Source organism: Lissotriton helveticus, chromosome 9 (assembly GCF_964261635.1).
Source record: "Lissotriton helveticus chromosome 9, aLisHel1.1, whole genome shotgun sequence".
Lineage (NCBI taxonomy): Eukaryota > Metazoa > Chordata > Amphibia > Caudata > Salamandridae > Lissotriton > Lissotriton helveticus.
Genome location: NC_136070.1, coordinates 350,933,474 through 350,945,479, shown reverse-complemented (window position 1 = coordinate 350,945,479; position 12,006 = coordinate 350,933,474). Strand labels below are relative to the sequence as shown.

Below are 12,006 nucleotides of genomic sequence, written 5' to 3'. Positions count from 1 at the left end.
AGCTCAACCAAATAACCACAGTTGGAGTTTTGTGCTTTTTGGCGACATTTTTAATTCACTTTAAAAATTCATATCTCAAGTTCTACGTATTGTTTTATTTTTGTTTGTTTTTTACTATCATTTTACTTATTCAAATTTACTCTACTTTTCTAAATCAATTTGGGATTTATTTCTTGAGTTGTGTTTTTAATTTATTACAATATGAGTACTGCATGAATACTTTACACATTGCCACTAAGTCATGCCCGAATGCCTTGTAGTATCAGATGGTTAACCACAGGCTTATTTAGTGACTTCAGTGATTCACCCTGACAAGGACAGCGATTAGTATTTGGGATGGGTTTTCACTACCCTCAACTAATATTCTAGTTTCTTACATTGGTGGCAGATGTGGGATTCAGTACTAAAAAGTCATTTTTATAATGTGACATCAAAATCATTTTTTGATTTTTAAATATTCCTATATTTTTACTGGGCCATGTTTTATTTTATTTAAACTCCTGTCTTGGTTTTGCAAGAATAGAGGTGAATCTCTGCAACACTGAAAGATTCACTGTGGCAGAGCCGAAAATGTTGTATCAGAAAAGGGTGCTTAAGCTAACAAAAGGCTCCAAGAAACTTGAGGCAAACAGAAGCAGTTGCAGAGCGACCCCTGGAGGAGACAAAGGCAGAAACTAAGGGAGTCTTAGAGGAATAGAAACTGTCTCTAGAGAGTAAGAAAATGATGCTGGACCATGAGATTAGCCAGAAAAAACTGGTATTGAAAACCAAGGGTCACAGAGTCCAGTGAAGATGAAGGCAGTGACACAGAAGTGCATAGAGGAAGTAAAAGGGTCAACATTGCCAAATACCTGGTGCTTAGCTTTGTGGTCGGGTTGACATTGTTATATGGTTTGAAGCTTATGAGGTAGCTTTCTGCATGCACAGAATCCCAGAGGAGGATTTGGAGAATAGTCTCAGGAAGCATATGCCGGTCACTGGGAGAGATACCCTAAGCTCGCAGAAAGAGGCATATCCATATGAAAGAAGCCCTGGTTGCCAAATGTGGTCTTACCCCCAGAGAAATGCAGATTGAAGTTTAGGGACAGCCAGAAAAAGTTTCACCAGTCCACAGTGGGTTTCATGGATTACCCCAATAAGTTAATAGATGTTTGAGTACAGAGCAGCAAAGTGACTTACTTTGAGAGAGTGCACATGAGAGAGCACATGTTTAGTAATTGCTTTGCAGAGCTGTGCCAACACCTGATTGATTCAAAGTTCATTCTGCCCAGAAGGCTTGCAAAGGAGGTTAATGTCTGAGTTAGTACCAGTGTTCAAATAAGGTACCGGGGGGCAGGAGGAGGAACCCTAAAAAGGTAAACCAGGTCCCAACGAACGGAATTAGGAGGAAACAAGGGTAACCAAAATGAGTTCTCTTAACACCCGCAAAAGAGATTTTAGGAATCCCAGTCCAGTTCTGAGCAGAAGAAGGGAGTGTTTTAATGAACAAAAGATCACAGGTTTTTTCAAGCCCAAGCATGGGCACACCAAGGAGGATGCCATCTGCCCCACATGATTCAGCCCCTACTGGTGGGCCCACCCTGGAAATGGACACTGAGGTGCTGGGGAAGGAGGTTGCCCTAGTTAATTTCAGAGGGAGTTAAGCAGTATCCATAGTTTCCATGTGTGACAAGGCTCACATGTCTGACAATACTAAAAAGTATAGGCATTGGTTCATCATTAATGGGCAGAGGGTGGAGGCTCAGAGAGATATAGGAGCCAGTATTACTACTATTAGGTGCTATCTGGTGTCCACAGGGCAGGTAGTCCCTGATGGAGTCCACCATGGTGTGAAACAAGACAAACAGGTGAGCCACTATCAAGTGGCTCTGGTTCCTTTTAAATGGTGTGGGGGTCTCAGGTTCCTTAAAAGTAGATGTGAGTCTGGTCATGCCTGTTAACTGCCTGTTAGGGAATAACCTAGGGCATACCATCTAGAAGGAGGTGGAACTCTGGTCCCACTTGGAGATGCTGGAACTGCCTGAGTGGGTGTTCCTGACCACATGGTCTATGGGAGCCCATCAGAAGGTCAAGGAGCCTAAAAAAGTGGCCATGGGGTCTGCAAAGAAGTGAAAGGGCAGGGGGTGTCAGAAATTCACCCCAGACATTCCCCCAGTCTGTGAGTAGATTGATCCTGAGGATGATGTCCCAGAACCTAGTGGGGAAGACATTGCTGCCTGGGAAACCTACTTGAGCTGCACCTGAGTTAGCCGGGTGGCTAAGTGAAGGGAGAGCATCATGGGCTGAGTTCTGCAAGGCCCGGAAGGAGTGCACCAGTCTTGAGTTCTTATGGCAGCGAGCCAAGGCTCAAGTCAGCTGGCGACATCTCTGGTGATCACCTCATTATTTGGGAGAATGGTCTCCTGTATTGTGAGCCTAAGGTCCCTGAACCGTGGTCAACCTTTGAGCTAAAGGTCCCCCAGTGCTACTGGACTTTCCTACTGGAGTTGACTCATGACATCCAACTGGAAGAACATCTGGGGCAGATGAAAACCTTTGATCGACTGGTCACCCACTTTTATTGGCCTCAGATTAGGATGCAGTCTGATGTATTCTGCTGATCCTGTGTAACCTGCCAGGCCAGTGGGAAATCAGGGATAAAGCAAAAAGCTCCCTGGTTCTCTTTCCTGTAGTGGGAACCCACTTTAAAAGGGTGGGAGTTTACATTGTTGGACCTTTGGACCTCAAGATTGCCTTAGACAACAAGTTAATCCTGGAGTTAGTGAGCAATGCCACACAGTACCTTGAGGCCACCCCCCTGGGGTCAGTGACTGCACCTGTGGTGGGCAGGGCACTGATGGGAATATTTACCCATATGGGTTTCCCCAAGGAGGTTGTGTTTGACAGGGCCAACAACTTCAGGCCATGTGGGAGGGCTTTGGGATCGCCTACAAGTTCTCCACACCATACCATCACCAGAACAATGGGCTTGTTGAAAGCTTAAAAAGAAGCCCTGAAAAGCATGTTACTAGACCTATCAAAGCCCTTGAGGAGTAACTGGAGCAACCTATTGCTATTCTTGCTATTTGCATACAAAGAAATGTCTCTGAAGGGAGTAGTATGCAGTGTCTTAGAACTTCTATTTCACCACCCTGGGCATGTACCTCTCAGCCTTGTGAATGAGGGGTAGGAGCAAGCACTCAGGAAAGCCCCCTCAAGATGTAGAGGGCTACATGTTCAGCCCCCAGGTCTCAGATGAAGTGCTCCTGGAAAGAGGTCACTGCGAGCATAAAGGCCAGACAGGAAATCATGAAAATCTGGTAGAACTAGGAAGCCACTCTGGTGAAATATAAGCCTGGACAGATAGTGTGGATGATGGAGCTGATGGAACTCAAATCTAGAAGGACCAGTGCACAGTGCCCTATGAGATGAAGGAGCAGAAAAGGAGGTTGCCTGCCTGGTGGACCTCAAGACATCTAGTAATCCCTTAAGGGTCCAACATGTGAACTGCCTCAAGTCCGATTTGCAGACGTCTGAAGTCACAATGCTCTTGGTGACAGATGATGGTGAGAAGGAAGAGAGTGAACCCCTTCTGGACCTCCTGTCTTCCAAGGAGCAAGTTAGGTCAGTTGAAGGAGTTGTCCTCTCCTCTCCAGCTCAGAGTTCCACTTTCAGTTCAAAGTGATGCCATTTGGACTAAAGAATGTACCTGCCACCTTCCAGAGGTTGTCACTCAGGTCCTTGCTGGGCTAGAAAAGCGCAGTCCACCCTATTTGGATTATAATGTTGTTTTCAGCTCCAGCTGGGATGACTACATGCCCACCTCCACGAAGTGCTTCAGGTCCTGCAACAGGCATAGCTACTATCAAGGTCAGTAAGTACAAGATAGGGTAGGAATCTGTGGTGCACTTGGGCCACCAAGTCAGTAGAGGAAAGGGTCAGGCTCTTCAGCACAATATCCAGACCGTTATGCCTTGGGAGCCTCCCAAGACCCAAACCGAAGTGAGAACATTCTTAGGCTTCACTGGGTACTACAGGCGATTTGTTAAGGGATATGGCACTATTGTTGCTTTCTTAACTGAGCTGACTTCCAAGAAGCAGCCCAAAAAGGTGATCTGCACAGAGGTGTGCCGTAAGGCTTTTGATACCCTGAAGGAGGCCATGTGCACAGCACCAGCGCTTAAGACATCCGACTTCTCAGAGGAATTGCTAGAACAGACAGATGCTATAGAGGATGGCATTGGGGCTGTCTTGTCACAGCTAACCTTTATGGGCTTCGTCCAACCTGTAGCATTCAGCAGCTGGAGCTACTTCCCAGGGAACAGAGGTCAATTGCAATTGAGAGGGAAGCATTTGCAGTGGTCTAGGCACTGAAGAAGTTGAGGCCATACCTTTTTGAGACACACTTCAATGTTCAGATATCCCACAAACCCATCAGATGCAGTGTGGTAACCCAAAACTATTGAGGCGGTCTATCTCTCCACAGGGAATTGACTTTATGGTGGAACATTGACCCTAGGACTGACCACCCCAATGCTGATGCTCTTTATAGGTTTTTCTTCCTTAGTGATGAGAACTCTCGTGAGTTTTGGTAGTTTTCCCTGCCTTCTGCTGCGGGAGGCACATGTTTGAAAATATAATTTTTTCTGTGGTATTCCCCATATTGTTGCCTGCCTTTACTGAACCCATTTCTGTTGGCCATAGGACTCTGCCCACTCCTCCTTAAAGTGAAGTGCTCGTGGTCTCTCTTTTAAACATGGAGAAACTGGCATATACCTATTTGTCACATTTAATTTACTTATAAGTCCCTATTATAAGGAACGGCATGTACCCAGGACCGGTAAATTAAATATCACTAGTACGTTGCAGCACGCATTGTGCCGCCCACTAAAGTAGCACTGCAAAACAGATCTCCAGTCCTGCCACTGTAGCCTAGGTGAGCAGTTTTATACTGCTATTTTGATCTGGTCAAAGCAACCTTTCCAAGCCTAAACCTTACTTTTTCCTACTTATAAGTCACCCCTAAGGAGGGCCCTAAATGCCCATAGGGTCGGTTGCAATGTATTTAAAATGTAGGAAGCGTATACTTAATATTTTACATGTCCTGGCAGTGAAAATCCTCCAAAGTAATTTTTCACAGTGGCAAGAATAGCTCTCCCAGAGGAAAATATTGGATTAGCCTTTAACAACTTAAAGTGTTTTATTGCAGTTTGGGAGCAGCTAGAATAATGATTCAAGGGCTCATTTTAAAAGTAATTTAAAATCCAACTTAATTATCAAGTCAGAGTTTATAGTTTATCGTCACATTTTGAAAATTGCACTTTTAGAAAGGTGTTATTTTCTTGCCTAAGCCAAAAGGGGTCTTTCTTCCAGTGACTGCTGATGGCTCCCATGTGGTGAAATGTGTATTGCTTCCAGACAGTGAACAAAGGGCTTAGGTGTTGGAAGGCGTATCTCTTGCTTGAGCAGGATGGGCTGGGGGTTCTGCCAAGTCCTTACCAGAGCTACAAAGGAGGCCTACCCTGTCACTGGCAGATGTAGCTTACACCTACGCCTGCCTCCCTTTTGTCATGCTAGTCAACTTGGCTCGAAGGCCAGTGCAAGGGGGAGCTGCTTCAGAACTGGTTTGGAGTGACCACAGGGGAGTCTTTGTCCAGTAACATAGCCAACCAGTTCCAACAGAACCTTCCCTACACCTTGCTGCTGACCTCTTTTGATGTAAGTCTCAACCACCAGTTGGTGCCCACCAGCTCCTGTACCCTTGGCTGGGTACTCCTCCTGTCCACACTGCAAAAATGGAATTTAGAAACTTTTTGCCAACTCTCTTCCTAGAGAATTAACAGAGACCGGTATTGCCATCAAAGCTGCAGCTGTCAACGTTAACTTGCTGGTCAGCCTCAGCATGCTTGTTTGCCCCACTTCAGGAGGTCTGACTTCCCAAAAAGTTTCTAAGTTCTAACATAGAGGGCTTCATCTGGACCAATGCTGAGCACCATAGCACCATTACATCAATGTCAAGGCCTTCCTGGGCACATGTTCCGCCCGCTCACAGCTTTCCCTCCTTTATCGACAACCTCATTGTCATTTGTAAAGCGGCCTCCAGCAATCTGCCATTGGCGGGTCCTGCTTCAGGTCCAGCATGCAGCTTGCCCCGTCGAGGACTCACAAGGGACCACTTTTTGCTCTTTAAAGTTTCTAAATCTGAAGGTAAACTTTCCACCAGGACAAACCTGCACCCTATATCCGACTTGCGATCCACCGTGGTCGGCCTTAACTTTGGACTTTGACTTAGTCTAGTGCAACCACATACCTGCGTGGGCACTTTGTGCTTTTTGTCACCATATTTAATTCAAACTTTAAGAATTCATATTTCCTGTATAGCTTATTGCATTTTTTGTGCTATTTCATGTATTAAACTTTACTCTATTTTTCTAAATCGGTTTGAGATTGTTTTCTTGTGTTGTGTTTTCACTATATAACTGTTGGAGTACTACATAAAATCGTTACAAATTGCCTCTAAGTTAAACCCTGTTTGCTAAGTGCCAAGCTACCAGTAAATTAAGCACAGATTGTTTAGTGGCTGAAAACCACTTCGTGGTAGGACAGCGTGTCCTCCACAGCAGCATCAATTAATTTCCCAATTTAGTTACAACAAACATGTGAAACTGAGGTCTAGTGGTCTGCAAAATGAAGAAATTAACTCAAAGGGAAACTATGTGAAATAGGTTTTTGGAATCTGGGGACCAAGATTTCTTTGTCTAGGGGACACTTAGCAGAAAAGCACACTCACCAAAGACAGACTTTGTAACTGTTATTCATTTCTTTATTTGGGTGTTTTAGTAGCAAAACAAAACCCGGTTGGTAACAGAGTTCCTCACATATAACTAGAAAGAGATGAGTGAAACCCTTCCAATGAACTAATAACAATGAATGATAGACGGGGAGTGGGGGGGGGGGGGGAGGGGGGGGAGAAGGAACAAGAAAACACGTTTGAAATCAGTAGATCTTTGGTCAGTGAAGGAGGTGATATGAGGTAAAATGAGTGTGAAGAAAGTTAGGTATCTGCACTACTGTCACTACTGTGAATGATAGGCCACAGGACTCAGTGGCGGCTGGTTGGGATTGGTAGAAGGGAGGCAGCGGAGAGGGGTGGGAAAAGAAAGAAAATGTACCTTATCGTCGCCGATCACCAGCCACTGCTGCCGCCTCTCCTTTGACACAGGAACAGGATACTCAGCCTTCCAGAATTCCCTGACCAATCACAGCGCTACTAAGTCCGCGTTGTGACTGGTCTGAGCGCCATAGTTCAGTGCTCAGATGGGGACTGGGAGGCTGGCCATGTTCTCCACCCAGGCTGTTATGCAGCCTGGGTGGAGAACATGCAAGGTGCGCAAGATGGTTTGGCCAGCCTGAGATGGCTGGCCAAACCGGCATGCGCACTTAAGTGCAGCAGGAACCACTCCTCATCCCCCCTCCCAGGCAAGCTTAGCCCCGCCCCAACCTGGGTGGTCCCAGGAAGAAAATTATAACATTGCGTTATCATTTTCTTCTTCTGTTTGTTCTTAGTGGGGCAACGCTTCTACGCCTTAGAGGAGGAGCCGCCCCTGACATTACTTAGACGTGGGGGTGGCCACGCTGAAAATGAGGTAGGTAGTCTAGCCCCACAATAATGGTAGACAATAAGATAGACACAACTTGTCCTTTTAGTTGACTGTAGCACTGTATTTATCGTCTCACTTGGAATCAATGAAGAACTAAAGTTTCTATTCTTATCCTTTTCCCTGCTGTTGATCACATTACCTGATGACAGCTTCCACTGCACACACAAGTTCCTCGGCACCACACTCCCGCGTATTTATTGGGGGAGGGGACGTCTGGTAAAGGTGAGTCTCTGCCGCTGCTGTTGCTGCTGCTCCCACCTCGTTGCTGTGGTGGTAGGAGTGGCATCTCTTGCAGTACCGTACAGGCCGGTTTCCATGGCGATCACAGCATTCGGATGAGAAGCATGTTACAACTGCTCTCCTCACATGCGAGCTGCAGTTCTGCAGGCAAACATACAGCATTTGCAATTAAGCATATACTCTCTGAACTCCACATCCATGTATTATATTCTTGCATCCTAGACAAGCTTGGGTGTTTACATTATTAAACACACCACATTGTCTTAAAACGTGTAATGCATATCTTAGCCTTTGTCATAAAGTGTGCCCACTTCACCTGTTTTTTCAGTTTTTAAAATGTTATTCCTTTTTTCCAGCTCATTATTTAACGAGATGTGTGTGTTTGCCCCATGCTTACATTTCCTTCACACTTCAGCTGACCACCGATTCAAATGCTCCAGAGACTTTCTTTGCTGACCCTCCTCTCACCTGCCACGCATCTCAGTTTCTCATACACTTACATTGATTGTCTCCCTCATTCTTCCACAGATCATTGCCAACAATATCCACACGCACCTACAGATTTGTATTGCCCACCCCTCCACATACCCATTGACTCACATTGCCACTTATGATGGATGTCAATTTTCTCTTAGAAATGTACCTCCCTTCTTTTCCCACGTGGATAACAATTTACCCATAGACTCACATCGCTCACAACCTTTCTCCCACTGATCGCAGCTTTCAATTTACCTTTGGAGACAGATAACCTATTCCTTCCGGTCACTAACAAATAATTTACATTTTGTCAAATGACTCATTGCATTATGTTTCATGAAGCTGGAATGAGTGAACAAGTAAACAGATTAATAACTATGAGACAGAGTGTGAGGTAAAGTGAGCAAGCATGCTTTCAAATACATTTTGATAAAAGGAGTAGGCATATTCAAAATGGAATATAAACAAAATGTGTTAAAAAAATATATAAATATGTAAGAACTGTATAGATTTTTTGAGTAACTTCGATTCTGATTTTCTTAATCTATAGCAAAACAACCATTATCCCACAAGGGAAGTAATATCTGGGGAAAAGGAATGCTGTATTTAAGGGTAAAAAGTGTAACATCTGGTGCAGTTCCAGAAATGGCCACAGTGTGTCACCAAGAGTACTTAAAACAACCTTTCAGGTTTTAGCTGTATCTAAAGTATTTTATGGCAAGACAAAGGTTGGCATTATGCATTACGCAAAAACCTTTATTCACCACGTCAAAGCAGCACCTTTAAATATTCTCAAGTAGAACACTAACAACCAAACAATAGAATAAAACTCTACAGTCCAATAATAGCCTCATGTCAGCCATCATCCTACTCTTTTGTTTCTTGCTTCCGGGCAGATAAGTATGTGTTTTTATTTGTGTTTCACAATTTCTGAATTATGTTTTAGGATATGTATTATTATTGTTCTATTTTTCTATGCATGAATACAAATCTAATATATGGATTTATTTTTTTTATTTTCTTGTATAGCGCAGGAATTCGACCCCCGAAGGGGTATCTCCGCGCTTGTGCAAAGAGCTATGTTGCTTATCAGACGCAAGTAGGATGTGCTATAGTTATACAGACGGGAAGAGATGGGTTTTAAGAGACTTTTTAAAGGTTTGGAAGTTGGTGCCCTGTCTCAGGGTAAAGGGGAGTGAATTCCACATTATGGGACCTTTTTAAGACAGCTCGACCTCCCTGTCTTACTTTCTTCACACGGGGTACCCAAAGAAGCATTTGGTTGCTGGAACGTAAAGCACGTTTAGGTCGGTAAGGGATGAATTTTTCTGTTAAATATTTTGGTCCAGAGCCAGAAACACATTTAAATATAGTGCAACAAACCTTAAACTTAATACGTTGTCGCACTGGTAACCAATGAAGTTTGTCAAGGAGGGGACGGGAGGGAGATCTGGTTGGGGAATTAAGGACCAGTCTTGCCGCGGTGTTCTGGACCACTAGTAACCTACTGAGTTGTTCCTCATTGGCAGAGATGTAAAGGCCATTGCAGTAGTCTAATCTACTTATTACAAGGGTCTGAACAAGGGTCTTTCTGTGTGAATCAGGCAGGAATGGAAAAATAAGTCTTAAAAGTCCGATGGTATGGAAACAGGATCCAGTCACCTGACTGACATGTTCTCTTAGCAGCAAGGCCTGGTCAAAACGTACTCCAAGGTTCTTTGCTATCTGCTTAGGACAGGGAACCGGCCCCAGATCTAGGGGCCACCAATCTGGTGACCATAGGAGAGGTGCCTCCCCGAACAACATGACCTCAGTTTTGCCTACGTTACATTGGAGGCAATTAGAGGCCATCCAATCCGACACAGCTCTCATCCCTTCAACGAAGGAATTCCTAATTGAAGGTGTAAGGGTTTGAAAAGGGAACAAAAGCTGGGTGTCATCGGCGTACGACACCGGGGTGAACCCATATGCTCTCACAATGTCTGCCAGGGGGGCCACATACACATTGAAAAGTGTGGGGCTTAGGCATGAGCCTTGTGGCACCCCCTTGGTGAGCTCCCTAGAGATGGAACGTAGGGAGCCCAGCCTGACACTTTGAGAGCGGTTGGAGAGAAAACTCTCCAACCAGGACAGAGCCTTGCCTCCTACCCCCACCTTTTGCAAGCGACCGAGAAGAATGCCATGTGACACCGTGTCAAAGGCAGCGGAAAGGTCTAACAGCACCAGAATCATAGAGCCCCCCGTCCAGCGCCATCCTGATGTTATCGGTCACGGATAGGAGGGTAGATTCGGTGCTGTGGTTAGGTCTGAACCCAGATTGAGATTGGTCCAGACCTCCCGCCGCCTCGATATACTTAGACAAATGGGTGTTTACATGCCTCTCGGTCATCTTGCTGAGATATGGTAAGAGGGAGATGGGGCGGAGGTTAGAAAGGTCTGTCCAGGGCAATGTTGTATTCTTACAAATAGGGTTCACCACAGCTTTCTTCCACTCTAAGGGTACCTTTCCCTCCTTAAGGGAGCGATTCATTACCAATTGCATCTCTGACCTGAGCAACGTGCTCAGGGAGGCAACCATTTTGGCAGGTATAAAATCATCAGGGGACCCTGTTTTGACATGACTGATTAGGGATGCAAAATAGGCTAGTAGTGCCTAACTTCTATGTTTATACCATTTTAGGACAGATTTTTTAAGTAATCACAATTGTAGTTTAAAGTAATCCCTTTTATTAGCATATAATTAGGGCTCGGAGGTCCTCAGAAGAGCAGTGGTTGAAGAGCACATCTTGTGCTTGCGGCCGTATGTTGAAGGAAGTGCAATTTCACCCGAATTGGCTTCTGTGTAGTCTTATTGCGGGTCCATCTTTGTTGAGGGCACACACCATGTTTCAGGCTATTTCTAAAGGAAATTGGGCGTATTGCTCGCGTGCAGGGGTTCCAAATTGAGTTTTCTTGCACGCGGTGTATGGAAAGCCGGTTTACCAAGAGGGAATAAATAATAAAATCGAAGTTTCAATTTTTGAAAAAGAGCATTTACCCTATATATTTATTTAGGAATTAAGTTGAAAGTACATATAATCTTGTTTTAGTAGTTTTTGGTAAAGAGTGATTAGATTTGTGAAGATTAGAGATTTTATTGGTCATTATAGTACTTTTTGCTCAGAGAACAGTTATTTACTTTTTTCTTTAAATAGATTTTAAGTTAAGTTTGCTAATATTGGTTTACTAAGTTAGTTTAAACATGACTGAGCAAGTGAATGGTAGGTCTAATCGGGGAGTCAGTGTGAAGGGGTTAATAACAGGAGTTAATAGAGTTGGTACAGGAGTCAGTGAGGAAAGCATTGAAAGAGAGAAGAAGTCTCATTGAGGAGGAGGAGTATTTTTCTATGTCAGAAGGTGAGGACAGAGTTTTTAGAAGTTCATGGAGAAAATACTTTAGAAAAAGGAAACGTGGAAGATTCAAATGAAGAGAGTCGTGTCCCAAGAGGCTCACATAGATGTCCGAACCGACATTAAAAATGGGCAGAATAATCCTGGGTATGATGAGGATGTAGATGAGTACATCTTGGACTTAGATTACAAGGATTCCTGGATGAGGAATTTAAAGGAAGAGAAGCATATAAGAGATCTAATGTAGACCCTCTAGGGC

General features: G+C 44.4%; 1 protein-coding gene across 1 annotated transcript in view; it reads right to left on the bottom strand.

Moving 5' to 3' along the window:
- Positions 1 to 12,006, bottom strand: part of UNC79 (unc-79 subunit of NALCN channel complex) — a 641,854-nt gene that overhangs the window by 490,533 nt on the left and 139,315 nt on the right. Inside the window, 1 exon segment of the mRNA XM_078660089.1 lies at positions 7,780 to 8,021. Within this exon segment, the coding sequence (XP_078516215.1) occupies positions 7,780 to 8,021 (242 nt within the window).